Consider the following 24,521-nt stretch of genomic DNA (forward strand, 5'->3'; position numbering starts at 1 on the left):
TTGTCAGGATAAATAGATAGATAGGTGGGATCGGATCGATCAGCGCTCAACCTACGGGGCACGCCGTCGCTACCGTGGAACTTGATGATAACAATCGTCAAATACTAAATAGTCGACCACCAACGCCGGACCGTATTGCTCCTGGTTCTCATGGTCCCTGCGCCGTACACACGGCATCGGCGTCTCCCCCTTGTCGCCTGAGACCATACTCATGTAGGTACGTCGCATGCAGGAGCTTGCCGTCGCGTGTCCCTGGCTTCTCCTCCCTAGCACATGTTGGGAAGATATCCTGTGGCGCTGGCAGGGGTTTTGATATGATTCTGGTAGGATAGTACTGGAGTAGGGTGTGTATACAAGAAATGGAGGTGGTTGACGGCGTCGGAGGCTGGAGTGGGAGCCTCGGAGCATCCCCATAATTCCTTACGCATATCATACATTAGTACTAAGAATTAAAGAAATTACAGTATTCTATTAATATTATAGGCTGGACTATAGGAGTTTTATTTCCCCTGCCTCTCCAGCAATTATTATTATTCCAACAATATTCCCTCACGGTGCTCTTCATCCTGGAATATCCCACATTGTCTTCCTGTTTGTCTGTCTGCCTCTTCTTTCCTACACTTTCCTTTTCATTTCTTCTCATTGCAGTCCCAGATCTCGCTTCATTGTGTTCACTCATTCAAGATCCAGAGTATACTTTCCAGCCCACACTGCCGCTAGTGCGCTCCCTCCGCCAGATTCGAATTGTTTCTGATCGCGACTTTGCGCTCGCTGCTGCGTCTGTGACAATCGTCGTTCCATTCCTTCAGTTTCACACGCCAATTTTGATCTTCTTCTCGTCCCTATTTCTGTTCTCCTATCCCACTATATACTTAGCTCCCCCACGACAATCCCATTGTCTCATTTTCATTCTCCTACCATGGTCCAGGCCAGGGCCCGGTCAGTCCCATCCAAGGCGTAACCGCCCCTACTAAAAGCCGGCCTTGCTCCGCGAGATTTGGACCGACTCTTAAGGAAGACCCTCAAATTGTCCCCGTTCATTTGCACCTTGTGTGCGTGCTGCGTGGTACAGACGTTGTTCCACCATGCCATTGAGCCCTCACTTCTCTGTTTCAGCCCCTCGCCCAATGGCGCAGGATCTCGACCGTCCTTCCACCGGTGCATCCAGCAGTGACACCCCCGATCATTCGGTTCATATGCGGTCAAGGTCGACCGCTCATACCCAGAGCCCTAAAAGACTATCCGTCTTCAGTGGCCGTTCTCGAAGCAATACCACAACTTCCACTCCCTCTATCACCTCTTCGCGCCGTTCACAGGTCTCATCAATGGCCTCCAACGAGAACGTCCCTATGCCCTTCGCGCATGAGGACCGGATAACTCCTGCAGCCGGCGTGCGCCACGACCGGCATGAAAGTACAACAAAGTCACTCTTCTTACGTGGAAGCCGCATTCTGCGCCGTCAAGGAAGCAAGGTCACCATGGTCGGTCCCTTAGACGAAGAAGAGGATGCAGAACGCGATAAATCCCGTTTCGATTTCAGCCGTCGCAAGTCACGGTCGAATGACAGCCGTAAGTTTCTTTTCCAAAGAGTCCCAGGAACTTCGCGGAGAAGCATATGTGTCTCCTCCTGGCGACCCTTGAATGACCCGTCTCTTATTGGCGTGATATAGATGAGCATATGAAGCGCATGATCTCAGATCCCTTCGATTTCCACCACCTGACTCATACCAGCCCTGCTCAATTCGAGGCGCTGGGCAAGACCCGTGAGAATGAACTGGTTACCGAATTTTCTGCCATTCGAGCTTCCCAAAAGCCCGTCACAAATCTGAAGGGCATTCGAGCAGAAGATATACAAATGCGCAGCCTTTCAACGGAAGATTTTTGTCACTGCGTGCCCGAAGACATTAACGAGGGCCCGTTGCCTATTAGTCCACCACGTTCCCCTGGGGCGAGATCTACCAGTCCACAAGTTTTAGAGTATCGGCCTTTGCGAGAGTCCCGGGTGTTCGAGAATTTTTCGCGGCCTGTACCAAGGTATCCTCGCGGCGATGCTGCATCGTCACCACCGCGTGCTTCTTCGCCTAGATTGGCGTCTTCTCCCGAGATACCGGAGCCTTCGCGTCGAGTGATCGATGAGATTCTGGACTTGGACTCCCGGCAACAATACCCCGAACATGCCTACTACGCGGATGACGATTCGGCGCACGACATTTCACCAAAGAGCCGCAATTTGGAGGAGATGATGCGGTCAAGCCTAGGTCATGCCATTACCACCGGTGTCGACAATGATAATAGAGAAACGAGAACTGCGTCAGCACTCGCAAGTCCGACATCCGAATTGGAGGATGTTCCGGAGGAGGACGAAGCAACGCACTGGCATGATAGTCCCCAATCTCAGCAATCAGAATACCCGGCATCTCTTGGGAGCCAAGTGTCTCCCAAAGCCATTGTCGCCCCAAAGTCCCACTTGTCGATTGACGTGGCCAAGGAACTCTCGAAAAAATTTACGGAAGCACTAGGGTCGCCTACTCTTCCTCAATATCTTGCAGATCGGGCGGTCATGCCCGTCGACGAACACCGCGCTCAATCGTCCCTTCGCAGGCAACCATCGGTTCATAAAACCATCCACGAGACCATCTACGAGTCTTGGGATGACGATATTGACTACTGTTACGAGCACGCAGCGGAATCAAGTTCGGACTTTGACTGGGCACGGACTTCGTTCGAAGAATCGAATAGGGTTGCAGTCACTATTACCGCCTCCAATCCTGCTACCTCGTCAGCGCATCACCCGGTGTCTTCGTCTAACTCAAGGTGCCTTGGCACGTCGGACCTGTCCACTCCTGACTTGAACTCCAGCTGTTTGCAGTCAGCGCCCAGCTCACGCCTAGCCATAGCGCCTTCGGGTAATGCCTATGAGGGAGAGAAGAATGGAGACTTCTTCCAATCAGTCAGTTCCTCAATGTTGTCAGGAGCTTTGACTAAACACATCCCCCAAGATGCTCTGTACGAGGATTACCTCGCGACTGATGGAGAATCAGATCGACATTTCTCATTCTATTCACAGAGCGGGCTTCAGGCTATAGACCAGCCCGTCTCTCCTCGGAGCAGCTTTTCCCCCATAAGCAAATACAACTCACAAGAAAGCCTAATCTTATCCCGTGCTGCCTCGATTGTACGGAAGCATCGATCGTCCGTTTCGACTACGAGCGTGCCTGAATTGGTACATAGCCTGGCGAGTAGCCGCGACTTTTCCTCCTCAGACCTTATGCTTCCTGGCGAACAGTCCGAGTTAGTGCGCAACGATTCCTCCCGCTCGTCTAATCACCGGCAGACTAAAAGCTTAGCACGAGAACTTGAAACCCAAATCATGTCTCGGCCGGATGGCAATGGCAGCACCGATTCCACCAAGCTGATGGGCGTATACCCTCACGATCGCGCAAAATCTACCTCTGAAGTGGAGGCCGCTCCCTTGGTGAGCAAGGCCATGAGACCTGAACTTCCTTCAAAGAGCGCACTTCGAAAGAAAGGTCGCACAACATCCTACTCACTTTTTCCTTCGCCGACTCTTCCCTCACCTGCAAACTCATAAGTCGCATACCTCTGGACTCTGCTTCGGCCCAGCAACCATGCGTCTGTTTTTCGCTTTCTTATTATTCTTCGATCTATAATATTCTCTGATCAGAAGACCTCAACCTCCAGCAACCGGTCATAGACCTTTCTCCACGACTTTATGAATCACCATACAATCAGTTATTACACCATCTTTTGCGATGAATTTCATTGTCATATCTCATTTTTATGGTCGTTTATGAAGATCTTTTGTTGCATTTATCCTAGCATTTCTCAGCGGCTGTTTCTAAAAAGGGTTCAAACATGAAGGGGTATTACATAGTGTTTGTTTCTCTTGTGCATGGGTGGACCGGAAAAGGGCTGCATAGGACTTATCTACATATTCATATCTGTCATTATTCGGATTTCTTTTCGCTTTGGTTTTCTCTGAGTGTCCCGGGCCTGGAACTATTTCATTATACATAGAATCATCGAAATGGTCAGCCACGTTTCATCTTTTAGTGCTTCGATGGGAACTCGAAAGTCACGGAATCTAAGTACCGAGTTGATTCTTTTCACTCATGCGTGGAGCCGCGAGCGTCAACGCTATTCATCCTGGCGTACTACTATAATGTCATTTGACTCTCACTTCAACAAAACACACCGCCCTGGCGGTGAGGGTATTCTGCCGCACATCATCAATGGCCTCGAGATAGTATGACTTTCTTTATCTTGCTCTTCTTTAGAGTCTAAGCACAATCGCATAACTACTCCAAAATGCCTCCTTCGCAGGTGCTTACGAAACGCGATAACGGAATGAGCCTAATGCCGCCTCCTCCACCGCCGAAGCGCATCAAACGCCCTGCCACCATTCTCGATGAAGATATTTACACCGATGCTCTGTCGCATATTATCGCCCGAGACTATTTCCCTGGCTTATTAGAGTCCCAGGTCAAACAGGAGTACCTTGAAGCACTGGACTCAAAAGACAAAGAATGGATTATGACTTCACGAAAGAAGCTTACGGATTTGATAATGACTCCTAGGCGTTCTCGGCCACAGCTTGACTCCGGAAGTACGGCGTCACATTTTAGAAGTGCCGGTGCACCTAGAGATACCCCAGCAGGCTGGGGAGGGGAGACACCCATTTCCATTGTATCGGCGACAACAGCAGCTACGGATACCACACAAAGGGAAAAGGGGCCGGACGTCTCGAAAATGGGCCTTCTTGATTTCCAGGCGAAATACACCAGCGAGGACAATGAGTCATTCAATAAGCTGTTGGATACGCAAAACACCAAGCGTCGTGAGAAACATGCTTGGCTCTGGAGTGAGAATAAGATTCCGGCTGCGCGGCAGATTACGCATCCTCAGCGGGAAACTAAACGCCTTGAAGCTCAGGGTGGTGACCCGGATCAGCAGAGGCGAGTTGCCTTCAAGACAGACTTGGATGCCCGGCCTGCTAAACCGGACGGGTGGAAACCCCAGGCGGAAAACTCGCTGATGTTCCTGCCTTCGTCCATCGAGGATTCGTATGAAACTATCCAGCAGAGAGCCGAAGCTGCTTCGCGCGCTGGTCCAAAGCGGGTAGTATATCAGAATACCAGGCTCGCCGAGGAATCTTCTTCAGAAGCCAGCAACACAGTACCGCCATCCCCATCAATATCAGCTATCCAAGACGCCATCGCCGGCAGACCACGCCAAACAGAGACAGAAGCAGGCTACACCGGCGGCGAAACACCACGAGTAAACGGTTACGCCTTCGTCGACGAAGACGAACCCGAGCCCGAACCCACTGCATTCCTAACCGCCTCTGAGGCGGACTCTGAATTCAATGACCTCGGCATTCTAGGCGCCAGCGACACCACACCCAACCCATTCGAGATTAAGCGAAACCGCCGTCGCGAGGATCTCCACCACCGCATGGTCGACCGCGTGGCCCGCACAAAGCGTGTCGAGAAGACCGCCCAGACCACCAAAACGTCCCTCACTGTTACGCCGCGTTTTGCCAGCAGCCCGAGATTGGAATTTGGGCTTCGCACCCCGGGCTCCACAACACTTACGCCCGCGGCCCAGAAGCTCCTATCCCGGATGGGGACACCTAAGCGGGAGATGCCGTCATCCTCGTCTGCGCTGAAGAATATGTGGACTCCGACGCCGAGGAAGCAGAAGTGAGTCTGCTTGCTTCATCAAACTTGTTTTTTTTTTTTGTGCTTGCGTTCTAGCCGAATCCTAAGGGGCGTCAAAGATTGGCTTCACGGACGACATCCTGAATTAGTTATGATACCATTGCCATCATTTCATTATTCCAGGGACACAAATTACATTTTACTTGGTACAAAGTGAGTAATTATTTTTGTGTTTGATATGCATACTATACTGCCCAGCGCCACATTATTGACACGTGATTTAAAGCGCAAGGTACCTACGAAGTATGTCGCTCCGAATAACAACCATTGAAAATTAAAGTCATAACACTAAAGGATACGCTCAGAACCATGGTCTAAATCAGGATTATCCGCGAGAAGTGTAACAGTACAAACGGGAGGGGTATATGTAGCGCATGTGAGCCTTCATGCATAAGGCGTAGCACAAAACGTGATGAGACTTTACCCTAGGAAGGCCATAATACAGTCGCGATCATATAACACGCCATCACAGCGGTCCATGAAGGACAAGGTACCCGCAGGCCTGGCGCCGCGCTGGTATCGTACGCATAAGCCAAGTATTTCCCGCTTGGACACGAGAACCCAAGGGACATAGGACAGCTCCGCACCAGTTCATGGCAGACACTGACGTGGGGAAGAACTTCCTTGTATGGGCCAGGGTTGATTTCTTTGTCGATTAGCCCGCTGTTTCTAGGGCCTTTGGTGACGGGGCTATCGCGGAGCGTCTGATTGGCGATTTCGGTGCCATTTGGAAAGGGTTGGGCGGCGTTGCGAACCATGACGGCGGTCTTGTTGGACGTGCTGGAGTAGTCATCACACCGAGGGATGGTGACGGCGCAGAGCCAGGATTTGTAGGCGGCTGCGCAGTCATGGCACCCCACGGCCATGGAGAAGATGGTTTCGTTGGAAGTGTTGCATTGAATCTGTTGAAGGGAGTAGTTGAAGTTTTTGTAGAGGTTGGCCGCGTAGTTGTCGTACTTGGTGCGGATGTCGGACATGTTTAATGATGGATTGGAAGGGACTGAGTAGGCTACATCTGAGCAGAAATTGAGGTCGTAGATCACGTCGCAATTGCCATCTTATTCTGTTAGTTGTGTTTATATTCACCGGCAAGTATAGGAACAAACCAGATTTCGTGGAAAACTCCTTCGCTTTCCAAACCTTCCCTCCTCCACCAATTATCCCATTCCCAGAATTAGTTGAGTTGCCCAGTGCTAGTGAGCCCACATAGGTCGCGCTGCGGTTGAGGCCCGTGACGTAGAACTGCTCCAGGGGGCTGTCGGCTCCACGGCTGCTGCGCGTGGACATGTCTGCTTGTACATTATGCCCCTTGCTGGCTTCTGAATGCTGCTCGAGGGCGCAAAAGGATCGCGATAAGCCAGATCCAACGGCGCTATCCGCGTTGTTGACAAAGAATTTGTAGACCACGGTGTTGTTTTCCCATTGTGTCTGCTGGGCCTCGCTGAGCATCTGATCGGCAGGCTTGTCTGTAGTGAGAAGGGCCGTCTCCGAACCCGAATCAATAAAAGAAAGCGGATCAGCCTGATCATCGACATTGTGGAAGAAAGCATCCGTGGAGGCCGCCATCTGATAAGAATAGGATCCGGAATAGTTTCCACTTTTTGGCGCGGCTACAGCAATGTATAGATGGGATTCCACTGTCATAGCCGCGCTCATATATCCCTCTGTTGAGTTAAAGACGACTTGGCCACTATCGGCCCCACGATGCGGCCCTGGGTCCTGAAGGGAATCGGAAGTCGAGGCATAAATAGTCAACTGAGGTAATCTCTGGAAACTGTTTGAGACCGACTCGTTGAGTATCGGCCCCGAGCAGATCGTGAGAGAGATATAGACGGTGGTAGTCGCGCGTTTCGAACTGTTACCGCTTCGCGTGCTAGAGCTGTTGCTGGCCGCAGAGCCTGGCGAAAACGACCATTGCTGAAGCTCGCCCATCAAAATCTCCCTCGTCTCAAATCTATTGTTCTCAAGTGAGCGTCTGTCATCAGACGCCCGACTCACAATATCCAAGCCCCGCGCATGTCCAGCGCTACTCACATCGTCGCGATCTATGAACAGGCCGTTGAACGAGCGAAGAAGATAAGGAAAGTCCACACGATTCTCGTCTTTAGCGAGCAAATGGTCAAGCCCATTTTCTGAAGGAAGGTGTCCAGGATCTGTGCCAGTAACAAACGCGGGACAGATGGCGATGAAAAGTAGTGCGAAGAGGATAGTGAGGCTCACTGTCGCACCAAGGCGGCGTTGTCGGTGCGCGGACCTCCGTCGCATAGGACGTTTAAATGCTCCAGCCCGGCCTTGGGCCATCAGTAGCACGTATAGATGGTCAAATGGTGTGGGATAGCGACGGTTCCCCTCTCACGACCGAGCGGAACAACCGATTCGTGAAGGCGGAGGTGGATGGGGGAGAAACCAAGCCATACACGGGGCTCTAGGCAAGCGCAATTGGACTATCAAGCTGGAATATGCAGGAGTATCATCTCTGACCGAGCAGAGTGACACCATGGTCCATATCCAACCTTTACCTCGCGCCCGATGATCTGAGCATGGAATCTTTTCTGCCTGGACACTCTGCCACAGACTGATGCTCCGTAAGTCTGCACCGCCACGTCTCCACTGCCAAAAATAGCACGTACGGAGAGTAGGGTACGGCGAAAAGATGCGGCCTTTTGCGTACAACCTATTCCAAAGATGTGTAATATACAAACTAGATAATCCTCAAATCACCAGAATTCAAGGACAAGAACAGGAAATATATGCCAACATCAACCAATGTATAACCTGCCAACAGCCTGCCTCCCTTATACAAGCTTATAAAACCTCGCAGCTAGGCCACTTATAACAACCACCGCAGCAAGGACCCCGATAATGCCAAAGAACCATCCATATCCTGGCACATCTTGCCCGGGCACCTGAACATTCATTCCGAACAAACCGCAAATAAGGTTCATCGGGACTAGTATTGTAGCGATAAGCGTCACCTTACTCAAAACCTTGTTGGCGTGGTTCCCTAGAACCAGGTTTGTCACGTTCAACTGAGCAAGATAGTTGGTATGAGACCGACTGAGCATCTTCTCAAAATGCGCCAAGTTAGACATCATGGTCACAACGTGGTCCTGAATATCACCCAAGTAAAGCCCAATGTCACCACGAGGGGTTACAGAGTATTGCTCGTTGCAGCGCTTCGAGAAACCGCGAATGACATCAGCTTTACCGCCCAAGAGGCGCATCAAGCTCATGACCTTTTTCCGCAAATTTCCAATGCGAGGTAAGAATGATTCGAAGTCGTCCATGCGCGCAATGAACACCAAGTCTTCGATTGCCTCGGTTTCAATCTCGATTTCCCGAATCGCAGGGCCAAAACTATCCACAATGTCGTCGCTTTATATACAATCAGCATCAACGTTCGTGCCTGTAGCCAATACAAGGTCTATAAGGGCCAACTTACATCATAGCATAACAGATCCAATCACTGCTGAGCGATACGTAATCGCGAAGCTTTCCAATTCTTTTCCGGACATTTGCGGCGTGAGGGTTCTCGGTAAATGAGAAAGACAGAACACCATCGCGGAAGACAACCATGTAAAAGTTCACGGGGTCCATAAACTGTTCACTAGTCTTGTCAAGTTGGTAGAATGTCCGGAAACAGACAAAATAATACTGCTTGAAAAGTTCAACTTTCTCACGCGATTCCTGAGTCAGAATATCTTCTGTTGTCAAAGGGTGAATAGAAAACGCCCTTGAGATTGCGCTCACTTCTGCCTCGGTTGGATTCAGAACGTCCAGCCACCAAACACCGCCATCTGGTCCAAGCTGGAAGAGATCTCGAAAAGTGTCCCCAGGTAGGACAAGGTCTCCTAATTCCGCTGCGTGCACGGTGCTCTGTGATTCAGAGGAGAAGAAGCCAAACCGAGTCGGCTCATTCTCGTTCTTCAATTTATCCAAGAGCTCCCTCTCGTTCGCTTGGTCGAAGATCTTTTCGTTTAACTTGGGCGGCGTCGAAACCTCAGATGAAAAATCAACCCTTGAGGAGCGCTTCTCATCAATCTCATTAGTGACTTCGGCGCTAGGACGAAGGTCATGGAAAATTCGCGAGTATTTGTCTTGTGAACTGACGCTATGATTGCGCCGGTTGATTGGCAGTTTCGCCTTCTGATTCAAAGCTACAAACTCCTCCAATTCTTCGTAGTCGATGACCGGAATCCTTCCAGGTTCTTCGAACGGCGGCACGCATGTGTCTTCTGGGGAATCTAGGTCGCCTGGTTGTGGTCGAATGACACTAGCATTGCTGAAAGTCGGTCGTCTTGTGCCTCCGGAGACGGTGCGCTGGAGAATGGCCTCGAGATCAGGGGGTCCATGGCTTTCTAGGGTATTTGCGCGCTCACGGCGACGGGGGTCTGCAAAGGCGTCGACGGAATTGGGCGGCGACGATGATCTGGCCGAAACCGAACTTTCCCGCGACCTGTTTCCAACGTCTTGATGCGTACGACTATATGTCCGACCGTGGCGCGCATTTCCAGCGGGATCAACGGAAATGCGGCGTCCCATAGCGTTCAAATCATTCGCGGATCGATCATCATCCAGTATTGCTTGCTCAAAGTCCCGTGAGAATGGCCCAGAGTCCCTGTAAACATCTTGAATTTGCAGTAGGTCAGGGCGCTGTGGTACGTCCATTATACCCTGCTGGGCTGTATTTTGACGGCTCAGTGCCACATCTGGCGTCGCTTCGATGCGAGGCTGATTATCCAAGTGATATCGATGGTCATCTAGTTCAGGCACCGGGGTGCTGAACCTGGTAAGGTCCATGTACTTCTCTGATTTGGCGGACTCGGACATTTTCAAGTGATTTGCCGTGAGAGGGTAATGGGTACGTGATAAAGATTGCCGCTGCGCCTGCGCAGGCTGTTCACAAACTATTAATGTTGTCGACAGTCGCCAGTATTGGTGTATCGTGTCCAGTGTCCAATCAAAAGAACGAGGATGAGTTAACTAGTCCCGGAATTGTTGCTCCTCCATCCATTAGCCAGACCCCTCGCAAGGGCCTGGCATTACCGATGCGCGTCCGTGTGCCAGATTCGAGGTGTTGACGAAAGCCTAGTTAGGGGGGTCTGGTGTCTCCCCCGCAGAAGACCCTGAACTTGGGGCCCAGGAGAGGGTGCAAGAAAGAGGACTGAGAGTAGCGAAGTCCCGCCAACTTGACTGAGTGAAGTGGAAAGGAGCGCTGGCGCTCCGTTGTTGCAGCGGGGAGGTTTCGTCAGGAAAGACTCCTCGAGGCGAATTCTACGATCAGTTCACCGCAGAATTGTTCGTTTGACGTAACCGATGGTGGCTTGATAATATCAAAACAAATGTCAACCAGTCGATTTCCGGACTTCTAGGGCTGACTGAAGTATCCGCTCTGGTCTCGAGTATAGGTGTGGGTTGTCAAGCTGGGAGGAAACCTTGAGGATCCTAGGTGAGGTTCAGGATTCAGCTACTCCGTAAGTACGGTAGTAGAGAGGGTGATAGGCAAAGCTAGGTATTATTGCCACAACCCCGTGCAATAAAGAAAGTTCGTGCTGAAAATGTAACTCAAAAGAGTTGTTCTGGAAGAGCAGGATGAAATCACAAACTCAAGTGGAAGAGAGTCTGTATATGCAAGCAAGTAGAATAGAAGATATGTCAGAGAGCGAAGGAATCAAGGAAAAAGCACCTAAAAAGAGGGGCGTAGCGGGCAGAGATTTCTGCATTGAGGGATTAAAGCATAAAGAGCTAGGATTAGTGTCACGGTCAGAGCCTCCGAAACTGCCGAGTGGTTGGCTACCAATGATGTTAAAATGGGCACCCAACAAGGGAGAGCCGTCTTTGATCCATCTGAGCACCACTCCCCCAAGGTCTATAATTATCTTCAAAAAATTGAAGCTCTGCTGACATTGTCGCACCATTCTGAGCATTCAAGGCACTTGTGTACGTCTACAAAGTAGAGTTTCTTTGGCCGGACGGAGTAATTTCCCAACGTGCCAAAGGCAACAATTGATCAATTTGATCATGGATGTTGCATGAGCTCAAGAGTCAGGCGGCTCAGGCCAGACCATGATATCAAACGCTCCCTATCTGATGGAAGTTCGTATACGAACACCCTATCTGAAACAGGTCAATAATCATTTGTTCGCAGAAAAAATGGATCAACTTTGATGATGCAGAAAATATAAAGTGTCGCCTTGGCTGTGAGACCAAAGATCCCGCCTCCCAGGGCATTCATTATTTTATTTTGCAATTATTATTTGCATCCTCGGCGTGCCCCGAAGTCGGCCTGAGTCCGATGGATTTTTTTCAATTTTTCGGTGTGCCAAGTCATAGTAGTCATAGCTCCCGATCGCATATCAACCCCATAATCGCGCCAGATCACTTGAGGTAGCACAGGAGACGACGCATCTTCTCGCAAAAGCAATTTCCCTACCCGGTCAGCGATTGGTCCAGCATTGACTTCCTCTTGTGTCTTGTTTCCTCACTCCCGCCATCTTTCTTGCCCCTCCAACTCCGAATCATTTCCCCGCATGTCTTCGAAATCGTTTGTCATTCGGACTCCCTGCTCGTCCGCAAACATCGGTCCTGGCTTCGATGTCATTGGACTGGCATTGTCTCTCTACCTCGAGCTAAAGGTGATCATCGACTCATCAAAGACGTCGTCGCAACAGCCACTCAACTGTGCTATCACATATGACGACCAGAGCAACAGCTCCGAGAACATCAGTCTGGACCCGGAGGTCAACTTGATCACACGTGTAGCCCTGTACGTACTTAGATGCCATGACCAGAGAGCATTCCCTGTTGAGACCCGGGTTCACATCGTAAATCCCATCCCGCTGGGTCGGGGTCTTGGTTCATCAGGAACCGCAGTGGTTGCGGGTGTCATGCTGGGAAACGAAGTAGGTCAGCTTGGGCTAAGCAAGGATCGACTGCTTGACTACTGCTTGATGATTGGTAAGTCATTGGTCATGCATAGACGCTCCAGCACGCTAACCCGTGAACAGAGCGTCATCCGGATAACGTCGCTGCTTCGCTATTTGGAGGTTTTGTCGGAACATACCTAAATGAGCTGAAGCCGGAAGACGTAGCACGCAAGGAGATTCCTCTCAGTGAAGTGCTTCCCGCCCCAGCTGGTGGCATCGACACGGGTAAACAACCACCAGAGCCGCCTCTCGGGATCGGTCATTACAGGAAGTTCCACTGGGCCAAGGAAATCAAAGCAATTGCCATCATTCCTGACTTTGTGGTGCCCACTGCCAATGCTCGAAACGTCCTACCTACAAGCTATTCACGCGCTGACGTGGTAGGTCTATCCGTCTGCTTTTCGCCTAGGCATGTCTAACCATCAAACCCTCCAGGTCTTCAATCTGCAACGAGCTGCTCTACTTCCAGCAGCCTTGGGCTCCTCCCCGCCTGATCCAGATATGATCTATCTGGCTATGCAGGACAAGGTCCACCAGCCTTACCGTCAGACACTCATCCCTGGCCTTACAGAGATTCTCCGTTCTATGACGCCAAGCACACAGCCTGGTCTTCTCGGAATCTGCTTGTCTGGAGCCGGACCGACTATTCTGGCGTTGGCCACCGATAGATTCTCCGAGATTGCGGAACTCATCATTGCTCGTTTTACTTCGCAGAACATCTCCTGCCAGTGGAAGCTTCTTGAACCTGCTCATGATGGGGCCATAGTGCAGCACTGAACCATCATAATGACTTTTTTTCAGCCATAGATACTGGGTCGTATAGAGTTCTATCATGTGTATTCTCAAAATCACTACCAGCGTTCGACATGCTACTGAAGAAACAACATCACAGCAATCATATCAAGGGCCTCTAGAGAGTACATGCATGGGAGTGAATATCAATAATGCCAAGGCGCCCTATCGATAAGACTGGATGGTTATCAGGACGAGGTATCTTCACGGGGAGCCGCAACCACCATCATCATCAGAGCCACCGGTAAACGAAATCGCCCTCATTTGATGCCAATCTCTCCGTTATGGATGATATACTAGTGCCTATCCAAAATGCCTTCGAGGGTCAAATTGTCAGTCGTAGGCCCTTTGGCGCTGGACGCTGTCCTTTTATCATTATGACTCCAACGCTAACCTGGCCACTTCTGCTTGTGCAGGACTTCCATGGACAGCAAATTACTGAACTTCTATCTACGGCGCTTTTGGTGATCTCAGGCGTGAGTTCATAACATCTTTTTTTTGTTCATCAGTATAACGTGCCTTACTAACTGCGGTTGATGTTATCAAGGTGGCCGCTTTCTTCGTCGGTTACGTCTTGCAAGATATCCATCTAACGCTCTGGGCCGGTCTGGCCGGTACTCTCGTAACCGGACTCATCGTTATTCCTCCATGGCCTTTTTACAATAAACATCCCGAAAATTGGCTGGTACCGTTCGCTGGCGGTGCAGGAGTTGTTGTAGATGGAGTCAAAGTCGCGTAAGATGCATGGAGGCTTTTTTTTTTTGGAACAGCATCATATTTTCATGTCTACATGTCCAATGCTTCCGATCGAGATTGTATAAAGGGATTCAAATTACTGAAAGAAAAAAAAAGCAATGACCGTGAACGCCGCCCCAAGAACATTTAGCTGCACAGCAGACTGCCTCCTCCTCAACCCTGAAATGTAAGTATTTACCGGCCATATTTCTGGAACTCCCAGTCTTTGTTATCAAGAGGGCACACCTGGCGTGTCTTCAGCCAGCGAGAGATGCAGTGAAAATGGAATGCGTGCTAGTTCATTGTCAGTCAGCAGTTAAAATCAATGTTCCCTGGGCAGCACCAACATTGCAGATTCCCCAGGCAACTGTGCACTCCTCTGTAGTGGACGAGCCTTGGTTTGCTTGACACTCAATGCCTGTGCCAAAGATATTAGTTCTGCAGACGCTCAAGCGGCCAAGCGGTCAAGTGTGCAGGCGTGGTTCCAACATACAAAGATCCATGATGTGGTTACGGCAAATAGCACAGTTATCAACAACAATATCCCACGCCCATAGGGCAACGGCATTCCACTAGTGAAATATAAATCAGCAAGACCATTCCTCCAATGGATTGCAGGTGATGCAGCGTGATTGTACCTTCTTGACCTCAAACTTCTTCTTGCCGTCGCTGGATCCCTCTGCCTTGGATATGGCCTTTGCTTTGGAGGACGAAGCCTCCTTCATTTCAACGTCCGCCATTTTGTAAACAAATCCAGTCAATATCGAGACCCTTGGAGTGGAAAATGGGGAGAGGCAGAATGAGGCGGACGGATTACGTAGTAATCCGGAGCGTGTTATCGGAACCGCGGGGTCACCAGTAACGGATGGGACCTATCAATGCGCGTTAGTTAGAAGCCTGAGATAAATATTTTGAGCGGCGGATGGCAAGCTTAGATACCTTGTGAAGCTTTAGTTATGTTGTGGAAGCAGGACAGAAGGCTTCTGATCAAGGCTCTTGCAGAAGGTACCTGGCCTAGGTTTGTCTTGTTTGCAATGTTGAATCGGGGGCTCGTGACAGCTTCCCGATCAACCTTGAACTGCGAATGGTTGAAGTGGCGTGCAATAATGACTTAGTCATACTAGCCAGATCCCCGCCCGACTGATCAACCCCAACCCGGCCCAGCCTCAAACTGACTGCGTAAGACTTCCAATTCTTCCTGACTTTATTGGACTTACCCATTCACCATGTCGCCAATAGTTATACAATAATGCCTCGACGCCTCTTTCTACCCAACCGCCTTGTTGTTCACATATCATACATGCAACTGTCTTTACGACCTCCCATCCGTTCATCAGCCATTCCTCGATCGTTTAATTAGACCGAACCGCTTCCCTTCCATTAGCCGCTATCATCACACAGTTGCTAGGATTCGGCATCTCCTGGTAGTATTTCAGCGTTGAAGTATTCCTTCGGTACGGGCTACCGGAAAGTTGCTTCTAATCTTTTACTGCTCCGTGTGTCACTACTATTCCTATTATCGTTTTCTGTTTCGGAGTTCCTCTTCTGCTGCGTCATCCATCTTTGAAATAAGGCTGTTTATTTATTAAGCCGACCTGTCGCAATGTCGACCCAATCTCCCACACCATTAACGCCTAAGGGTCCTCGAAACAATCGCCGCAATCAGAAGAGATTCACAACTCCCTCGGCCGGGCATGTATCGACACTCGCAACACCTCCATCATCGCCACCTAGGGCCGTCAGCCCCAGAGAAGCCGCAACTGATTCTTCAGGCACTATCGCCTTTTCGAAGAAAAAGGGATCTAGATCTGCTAGAAAGCCCCATGATGGATCTAAAACGTCCCCCGTTAGCAGGTCCGGCCATCGCCATACGTCGTCGCAATCAAATAACATCATCGCCACTCCTCAGTTGAAGGATACGCATTATGCTGGTCCGACCTTCCACGCATCGCCTGCGCCCTCAGCTCTACCAATACCTAGTTTTTTCTCCGAGTCATTTCCGGAATCTGATCTTGCACCTACGCTGGAACAAGATAGCGACCATCTTGATGCTGATGCTGATTTCGAGAATACTCCTTCGAAGCCCAAATTGCGCCCGCATGTTTCACAGGAACAACGAGAGTCCACGCCACTAGACTTTCTTTTCAAAGCTGCTGTCGAAGCTAGGAAGGCCCCAGCTCAGCAAAATCCTGAAGAGAGTCCTCGTGTTAGATCACCACAAACCGACTCCAAGGCAATTCACCAACGCAAATTCAATAATGATACTAGTGGAATGTTCACACTAGAAATAGGAGGCTCAGATTCTAATCAAGCTCAGATCGGGCCTTCTTTCGCGCCGTCTTACAAGGATCGTATGAATGCTCTACGATCGGCTAGCTCTCCGTCACCAAATTTGCAGGACCTTGATGAGAACCAACGAAAGGCTAAGACGGAAGCGCTGAAAATCTTACTACTCAACCCTCGTCCGCAACGGCCATCGTCTATCTCCCAGTTGAACCATGACCACTTCAGCCAAAAGCAAGAGCGGCCAATCCTGAGTCCGATGGTGCCGCATTTTGCTACTCCCTTAAGAACTAGTTCAGGCCCGCCGGTCATGGCCTCTTGTGGCGAACCGCCAAGCAAAGGACCGCCTCCATCTGGGTTCAGTACACGCTCAGGCCCTCACCATGTTAACCTTAATTCCCCGCAGCGTCAGCATCTCCCGGACCCTACTACCTTAGGAAACGGGGTACTTGCTTCCAACCCGGGAAATACAACAAAAACTCCAAGACAATTATACGGCTCACCATCCCTGACCTATCCTTCTTCCAAATTGTCAGCTCATCAGCAGCATTCAAACGACTATCCTACTCTCGATTCTAAACCTGCTTTCCAGAACCTTCCAGTCAATGCAAACTCCCCTACCGTTGACACGAAGAAGATGGAGGATGATTTGCGGCGGATACTGAAGCTTGATGTCAATTCAAGTATCCCATCGAGTGGCATTCAGAGCTCGCTTGCATAGCAACATTAATCATGCTTCATCACTGGTCATGTCGTCCACGCAGCTCTTCTTCCGATATTATGTGGCATCGCCACGATTGCGGTGAGCAATCATCCTTTCCTTTACGTACACGTTTCGGAGTTCCTACATGTCGATAATCTATCATTCTATCTGAGTTGTTCTGAATTCCGTCGTCCTGCGTCCCAATGCTTTCTCCTTTGTTACTACTCCTCCAGTAGCTAGATCCATCGGTGTCTTTTGCGACAGGGTTCCGATGTTTTGGTTCGGGTGATCTTACTAGCGGCTGGATTATTGCTTGGCGAGGTTGCTTAGTTCGTCAACGAGGAACGCATGTATACCCCTGGTTGCATCAGGCCTGGAGTCCGGTTATGTTTTGAGCGTTGTTTCAAGGACATATTTTGTGCGTGGATATTATCGAGTCCATTTCCTACTCCTCCGTGGCGTCTCTTTTTGGCTCCCGGTTCCCTCTATTCTTACCTCTACTCTGCCGTCCTAGTACGACGCCACACTCGTTGATTTATGTTTCGTTGCCCTTCCGATATACCTCGCCTCCTACAGCCCCAACCACTTGCCGCTGCTCTGGAAGCCCCCGTGGCAGTAGGCGTGTTTGGCCTATGGTATTGATTGTTTTCATTGTCTTTTTGTGACTTCTGCATGCTTCGACCGCCTATTTTCAGGTTGTTCAAGTTGAGCTTTAACCAACCCTCTATCGTATCTTTCACACTTATTATAGCCCATTCTTCTCCGCAAGCTTCTACTCAGCTATTGTAACAAACACAGAAAATACTTCCTCAGTGCAATTACTGATAAAGACGGCAGCAATTCTAGATGCATTATTCTCGAGATCATGCTGCGCCCGTTGGCACAGATAGCTATCTGTGGGCAGGAAGGCAGGAATGCGTATGTTTCCGTTTGAAAAGCAGAGTTGCACTCGGCATTCAGTAGTGATAGTGACACAGGACGACTTCGAGGTTACCCGCTCCTGGGGTTGCTAACCTAAACTGAACAAATCAATTAAGCGTGATAATATTATTATTCATCTACTCAGGAGTGAGGATCTCGAGGATGCGGTATCTACTCTAGATTTTAGACTTACCTCGGGGGTACGGACTACGTAGAGCGAAACGGCGGCGAGAGCTGTGGAGAGATCCAGTGCCGGGGCTCCTTCCCAGGGGTTAAGTAAAGGGAAGAGAATAAAATTAAATCATCAAGCAGAAGGACCGTTATAATAATTGCTCCGTACACCACAGAGTAGAATTAAGCCCAGGAGACCTGACAAGGCGGAAGAAGAGGCATTGATCATCGCTGCTTGACTGTGTTCTTTTCCCACCTCTCTTTTCTGAGTGCAAGCCGACATCATTTCTATCGCATCCCATTCCAGCCCAACACTTCTTTAACTTCTCTTTTCCTCTCCCCTCTCCGTCCTGGAACCACCTCCTCACTCCCTACTCTCTCTCCTCTAAAGAAGCAGTCAACTGCAATTTTAGCACACTCTTTTTCTCAGTCCTTGTATCCATCTTCCGGTCCCCGTCAAGCCTTCGATCCTCCCTTTCTTCGGTCTTCTAGCCGCCTGTCATCTTCTACCCCTTCTTGTATACTCATTATCCAATGATCCGCAGGCGCTTTGCATAAGAAGTTGAAAGTGAACCCTTTTGTGTTTACTGTCGCTCGCCTTCTCCTGTTAATCTACCACCATGTCAAACCCGTGAGTATCTCGCAAATTGGCTGGTTTCTTTCTATGCTGTTTATCAATTCTAATGCCTTGTTCTCCGGTGACAGCTTCGGCTCGGCATGGCGCTCATTTTGGCACACGATGACTTCCTACGACCGGCACGCGTCCCACGACTCTCCTTATCGAACAGGTAGACATGTACCGCTCAGTCAAAGCCGGCATGAGCCTCTCACATCCATCGCGACAAGCGCCATCGAGTCCCGACCGGATCTTACCAACCCCTACGAGGACGAGCAAACGAACGGAGTCAGTTCTCCGAGTCGGCCTTATTCGCCTGGGATGCGATCGATGTCTTCTCAAGCCCGACGGTCCGCAGATCACGGAGCGGAGGGGGTTCCGGAGATTCAAATGCAAAGCTTCCATGATGGGGCGCCACCTCCTCCCCCCGTGACCCATTCGTGGAAGAAGATAGAGCGCTGGTTAGAGAACCATTATGAGGAACTCTTTGACAATCTTTGCGAGGGGTGTACTCAGAATGATATCAACGAGCTAGAACATGAACTAGACTGCAGCCTACCATTGGAAGTTCGGGAATCCCTGATGAATCACGATGGTCAGGAGCGGCCGGGTCTGCCTACTGGTATTATTTTCGGCTGCATGCTTCTTGACTGTGAGGAAATTGTCCAGGAGTGGAAGAATTGGAGGACGGTGAACGAGGAGTTTCTCGCTTCCCCGGCCATGGTCAATGCTCCCATTCCAAAAGCTACGGCCAGCTCATCCTCCGCTCCACCACCCGCCCAGGCGTCAAACCCAATGTGGAGACAGGACTTGCTCGAACGACAGGATTCACAACCTCCTGGCGCAGTTCAAAAGGCCTATGCCCATCCCGCTTGGATTCCGCTTGCTCGTGACTGGGGTGGTAACTGCATCGCGATCGATCTAGCTCCAGGACCCGCGGGGAAATGGGGCCAGGTCATTATTTTTGGTCGAGACTACGATTGTAAGTATGTGATCGCCCGGTCCTGGGCCGCTTTTCTCGCCGTTTTCTCGGACGACCTCTGCAGTGGGAAGGCTGTGGTAGACGAGGATTCGAACGAGCTGAAGCTCCTGGAGTTCAAGGCTCAGAATGTGGAGCCTCCCTACCTAGAAATCATGCGTTGGAGGACAGATCAAAAATACGGCAGGAAGGCACCTCGCCGCAAGGCTCCGGCCGGTTTGGGTCTCAACACCGGCAGCAGATCAGGAAAGGAGTCGCCTTACGGGAGCCCGGGGCCTAGTGAAGAACGTGGAAGGTCACCACACCGGTTTCCTAATCGCGGCTCTGCCCAAAGCCCCAAGACGCAGTTTGGTATATCTAGTCCACTCGCCCGAGTTACGGAGGAGGTTTCGAGTCCAGTCCACGGAGGTGCTGGAAGCGAACCTGTGGAAGACAACAGCAATTCTGGCACAAAAGATCCTCGGGCTGAAGACCTACTAGAGGTCGTGCCTCCTCAAGCGTCCGGGAAGGAGAATGAGGGGTTCGAAGAGCAGCCGCCGGCAAGCAACGCGGACTCCGAAAAGCTGCAACAATGCGAGTCGGACCAGGGAGTTTCCACGCCTGGCTTGGATAACGAGGTCCTGGGCGAAATGAAGAATGTCGCCATCTAAGCCGTGGTTGTATGTGTGTTCTCTTTATATTTTGGGTCTGCATATCATGAACAGCTTCATTTCACTGTTATTGCAGGGGGGGTTCATTCTATAATCAGCTGAAGTGTATCCGGCGCAATCGGTGAAACCACGGGGTCCTTCAAGATTCTCTTTTTCGATAACCTTGTATAAATTCCCACCATTGTTGTGTTTCCCAGTGATCATGCTCGGCGCCCGTTGTGGTCTTCGGCTTGATGTGCTGTTCTCCTACATTCCGTGTAACTTTATCTCTACGATCATGCAGTACTAGGTAGTTGTTTAGTCCTTTGTTTCTAACTGTTGTCTTACAGCTGCTACCTTAGACTCGCTGTTAAGGATTTTCTTCTAGAATGCTTAGCAGGCATAATACCTTCGAAGGGTTTCGTAGCTTAACTTGTTCCCATATTGCTAGTAATTTACGATGCATATCGCGGCCCAGGACACTAAGCGCCTACACAGACTCTAACCAGTTTATGTTGTCTTAGCAGCACGTTAGATCTATAATGTTTATGACCCTGAGACGCCGTTGTCCAATGGTGGAAATCGCATGCAGTGTAAGTCTCGGTGACTATGTCTACAAGCCTGAGAGTCTTCCTCACTGTCATTTAGAGAACTTGCGATATGTCGGTGATTTTCTGTTTTGACGGGCCATTTGCGTGCAGGCAACGGGCAATGGTATCTAGGTAGGCTGCTGGTTAACCCAGTAGCAGTCTCTCCTCGAGACAAACATGTCTTGAGACCAATCAGATTCTTGTTACTGGGATTGAGTAACTGGCCCCTTGACGTTCTTGGATCAAGACGCACTGGGCTTGAGAGTGGCTGCTCACCAGCCAAGGGCGAATCTCCTTTAAGCTCACTGACCGTCTGTACGCATGGCCATGGCCAGGTAAAAGGTAGACTGCAACTCTGGCACCGCAGCTTGTTTGTTTCAATCCCAATCGTCGTCATCGTCCTCCTTGAAGGCTCGCGTGGTCCCAGTCCGAATGCTCCGTCGTCCTTTCCTATCATCGCCATCCTCCTCCTCGTCATTATCTTTATCAGACCCCTCCACGTCATCGGCGTTAAACCTTGCCTGGGACAAGATACCCGGCGCCAGAAGTCTCTTCTCCAGACTCGCCGTATTGAACCCTTCAAGTCCGGCGCTACCCCCAGGTCCCAGGCCTTCAAACCCAAGGACTCTCTCCGCAGCCACCCCATCCAAGAACCCAATCACACAGGGGAGGACTCTAATCTTCAGCTTCTCAACGACAAAGGGAGTTTCGCGGACATCGACCCTCGCGAACCGCACATCCTGGTGACGTGCTGCAAGCGCCCGAATATGTTCATCCATGGTAGTGCAGCGGGCAAAGTCTGGGTGAGCAAAGTGGATAACGCATCGTTGCGTCTGGGTCGTATAGTCTAGGAGGGCTTGGTCACTTTTTAAGGTTGGGTAGAGCGAGTCTTCGACGAGCGTTGTTCTCTGGTTATGGGGTTTTTGCGCAGTCGCAAATTCGGCGTTCAGTTGTTCAATGCGGTGGGCGCGGTAGCCGGAGTCGTCTTCTTCTTCCAGGGCTTTGAATAGGGCGTCATCGTCGGACAAATCGTACTCGTCTATGTCCCGTTGGAGGGATTGAGTAGTGTCTTGAGGCATTGTGGGGTTCGCACTTCGCTAGTATATTGCTTTGAGCGTATGGATGGCCGACGATGAAAAGTTGCCACTAATCGATTTGACATTTATGCGAAGAAATGTTCTAAAGTAGGGCGTAGAATATAATGGCGGGGAATTTGGGAATGAAGAGTGAAGACTGAGCTTCGAGAAGACGGTGCATCGCCGATTCAGGGACCAGAATATTTTTATACTTCACGTAACCGGTCGCATCACTCCGGTAAGTTCATTATTAAGTGGTCATGTCAGAATAATTGCTAACTGCGGCCCCTCCAATTACAGCCCGATACTGGTGTATTATTAGTTGCTCTCCAACTGTACTCCAGCAGGAGGGATACGGTAGGCGGACATAAGCACAAGCCTCGCGACGCATCCGGAGGAGCGCCAAGCCCAAAGAAGCGTACGACGTATTGTCACGTTACGCCAGGAACTTTTCCTTGCCCTCCTCCGCTCGCTCCCCTTTAACGCGGCTCTATCCCTCGACTTCGTTTCTTTATCTTCCTTCCACCTTCCGCTTTGCTGGTCGTTGTTATTATTGTGTTGTCCTTTCTTTCAGCTGGAATTCTCTGGAATTCCATTCTTTCCTTCTTCCGCCTGCCGCGTGTCTTCGATCGCTATTTGACTGGATTCGTTTCACATCGCTGCACTCAGCTCCATACACCTCGCCGATACTGTCAGCATGGCGGACAACAGGAAGCCCGACGACTTTACAATTGAGATGGACAAGTTGGAGCAGAACAAAAATTTCCAGGCGCCGCCGCCTCCGCCCCAGCCCAGAAGTTCCCCGTCGAGCTCGGTTTCCAATAATGCCGCTCTCTCCGTCCTGGCGTACTGCGGCTCGTCCATTTTGATGACTGTGATGAACAAATATGTCCTCTCCTCGGACTTCAACCTCAACTTCTTCCTCCTCTGTGTGCAGGTATGATCCGTTTTATCCAAAATTGCCGATTTGTCAGTCGTTGACTATTATGCGACGAATATAGTCTCTTGTCTGTATCATCGCTATCCAAACTTGCAAGACATGTGGCCTTATCACGTACCGCGACTTTAATCTGGATGAGGCTCGGAAGTGTGCGTATATCGCAATTGGCTGTTTCAATTGACACGACTAACAGCTCTCTCGTCCCTCGCACAGGGTTCCCCATCACTCTTCTTCTTATCGGCATGATTTACACCGGGTCGAAGGCACTGCAGTTTCTCTCTATTCCCGTGTACACGATCTTCAAGAACTTGACTATCATTCTCATTGCCTACGGCGAAGTCTTATGGTTTGGCGGCTCGGTGACAAACTTGACTCTCTTCTCTTTCGGGCTTATGGTTTTCAGCTCCATCATCGCTGCCTGGGCTGATATCAAGCATGCAGTTGAAAGCAGTGGCGATGCGACCTCAAAGGTTTCCACTTTAAATGCCGGCTACATCTGGATGTTGGTCAACTGTCTCTGCACGTCATCTTATGTTTTGGGAATGCGCAAGCGAATCAAGTTGACCAACTTCAAGGATTTCGACAGTAAGTAACCTGAGTCTTACAATACCTGATTCTCTTTCTAATCTTGCCAATGCAGCCATGTTCTACAACAACCTTCTCTCTATCCCCGTCCTCATCGTCTGCTCCGGCTTCTTGGAGGACTGGTCTCCCGCTAATGTCACCCGTAACTTCCCGCCTGCTGACCGCAACGGCATTATCTTTGCGATGATCATGTCCGGAGCATCGACGGTCTTCATTTCGTACACTTCTGCCTGGTGCGTTCGCGTCACATCGTCGACCACGTATTCAATGGTTGGCGCTCTCAACAAACTTCCTATTGCGCTGTCTGGATTGATATTCTTCGACGCTCCCGTTACGTTCCCTAGCGTTTCTGCCATTATGGTCGGCTTTGTGAGTGGCATTGTCTATGCCGTCGCAAAAATCAAGCAAAACGCGCAACCCAAAGTCGGAATTCTTCCTACCTCTAATCCGGTCAGCGCCAGCAGCCAGAGTATGAGGGACTCGCTGCGCCCGTGAATCACGATCCGGGACGTCTGGATTCAGATGAATAATCGCCAACAATCTTCTTCTTGCTCATATGATATGTGATCACGTTTTGTGATTGCGAAGGCGGCTTTGCAGAAGGCCCAGCCAGTTCACGACCGCTTCCACGTCTGCAGGCGTTGGTGGACTTGTATAATGTATCTCGCATGGATCAAGCCATGACGCAGCCTCTTTTACCTTTCACCTTTAGCCTGCGCCGCGCCTCCTTCTACCAATAATGTTTTTTTCTTCCTGCAGCACTCACTGGACTCTTGTTACAAAAACGTGCTGGTAATAATTGGGCACTCTCTTATCATTATGCTTGTGCATTTT

At 50.2% G+C, this 24,521-nt stretch overlaps 9 protein-coding genes across 9 annotated transcripts; 6 read left to right on the plus strand and 3 right to left on the minus strand.

The window, feature by feature from the left end:
- Positions 1–1,127: 1,127 nt before the first annotated feature.
- Positions 1,128–3,592, plus strand: DSM5745_10574 (uncharacterized protein; the record flags this gene model as incomplete). Its single annotated transcript, XM_026752590.1, has 2 exons — positions 1,128–1,569; positions 1,671–3,592. The coding sequence occupies 2 exons, from the start codon at positions 1,128–1,130 to the stop codon at positions 3,590–3,592; spliced, it is 2,364 nt and encodes a 787-aa protein (XP_026599033.1).
- Positions 3,593–4,329: 737 nt separating this feature from the next.
- DSM5745_10575 (splicing factor ESS-2 family protein) lies at positions 4,330–5,727 on the plus strand (the record flags this gene model as incomplete). The annotated part of the gene is made up of 1 exon (XM_026752591.1): positions 4,330–5,727. One exon carries the CDS (start codon positions 4,330–4,332, stop codon positions 5,725–5,727), a length of 1,398 nt encoding a protein of 465 aa, XP_026599034.1.
- A 439-nt stretch (positions 5,728–6,166) lies between these two features.
- Positions 6,167–10,571, minus strand: DSM5745_10576 (magnesium transporter CorA family protein; the record flags this gene model as incomplete). The annotated part of the gene is made up of 5 exons (XM_026752592.1): positions 6,167–6,798; positions 6,848–8,032; positions 8,159–8,351; positions 8,543–9,116; positions 9,184–10,571. The coding sequence occupies 5 exons, from the start codon at positions 10,569–10,571 to the stop codon at positions 6,167–6,169; spliced, it is 3,972 nt and encodes a 1,323-aa protein (XP_026599035.1).
- A 1,700-nt stretch (positions 10,572–12,271) lies between these two features.
- Positions 12,272–13,444, plus strand: DSM5745_10577 (homoserine kinase; the record flags this gene model as incomplete). Its single annotated transcript, XM_026752593.1, has 3 exons — positions 12,272–12,698; positions 12,749–13,047; positions 13,103–13,444. The coding sequence occupies 3 exons, from the start codon at positions 12,272–12,274 to the stop codon at positions 13,442–13,444; spliced, it is 1,068 nt and encodes a 355-aa protein (XP_026599036.1).
- Positions 13,445–14,389: 945 nt separating this feature from the next.
- On the minus strand, positions 14,390–14,934 carry DSM5745_10578 (SCF ubiquitin ligase complex subunit HRT1; the record flags this gene model as incomplete). The annotated part of the gene is made up of 4 exons (XM_026752594.1): positions 14,390–14,488; positions 14,542–14,612; positions 14,688–14,766; positions 14,833–14,934. 4 exons carry the CDS (start codon positions 14,932–14,934, stop codon positions 14,390–14,392), a joined length of 351 nt encoding a protein of 116 aa, XP_026599037.1.
- Positions 14,935–15,797: 863 nt separating this feature from the next.
- Positions 15,798–17,198, plus strand: DSM5745_10579 (proline-rich nuclear receptor coactivator motif-containing protein; the record flags this gene model as incomplete). The annotated part of the gene is made up of 1 exon (XM_026752595.1): positions 15,798–17,198. The coding sequence occupies one exon, from the start codon at positions 15,798–15,800 to the stop codon at positions 17,196–17,198; it is 1,401 nt and encodes a 466-aa protein (XP_026599038.1).
- A 1,813-nt stretch (positions 17,199–19,011) lies between these two features.
- Positions 19,012–20,517, plus strand: DSM5745_10580 (SMI1/KNR4 family protein; the record flags this gene model as incomplete). The annotated part of the gene is made up of 1 exon (XM_026752596.1): positions 19,012–20,517. The coding sequence occupies one exon, from the start codon at positions 19,012–19,014 to the stop codon at positions 20,515–20,517; it is 1,506 nt and encodes a 501-aa protein (XP_026599039.1).
- Positions 20,518–21,463: 946 nt separating this feature from the next.
- DSM5745_10581 (thioredoxin domain-containing protein) lies at positions 21,464–22,165 on the minus strand (the record flags this gene model as incomplete). The annotated part of the gene is made up of 1 exon (XM_026752597.1): positions 21,464–22,165. The coding sequence occupies one exon, from the start codon at positions 22,163–22,165 to the stop codon at positions 21,464–21,466; it is 702 nt and encodes a 233-aa protein (XP_026599040.1).
- Positions 22,166–22,859: 694 nt separating this feature from the next.
- Positions 22,860–24,182, plus strand: gmtA (GDP-mannose transporter; the record flags this gene model as incomplete). Its single annotated transcript, XM_026752598.1, has 4 exons — positions 22,860–23,099; positions 23,164–23,251; positions 23,316–23,687; positions 23,743–24,182. The coding sequence occupies 4 exons, from the start codon at positions 22,860–22,862 to the stop codon at positions 24,180–24,182; spliced, it is 1,140 nt and encodes a 379-aa protein (XP_026599041.1).
- Between the last annotated feature and the right edge of the window lie 339 nt (positions 24,183–24,521).

Source organism: Aspergillus mulundensis (assembly GCF_003369625.1).
Source record: "Aspergillus mulundensis strain DSM 5745 chromosome Unknown scaffold_15, whole genome shotgun sequence".
Lineage (NCBI taxonomy): Eukaryota > Fungi > Ascomycota > Eurotiomycetes > Eurotiales > Aspergillaceae > Aspergillus > Aspergillus mulundensis.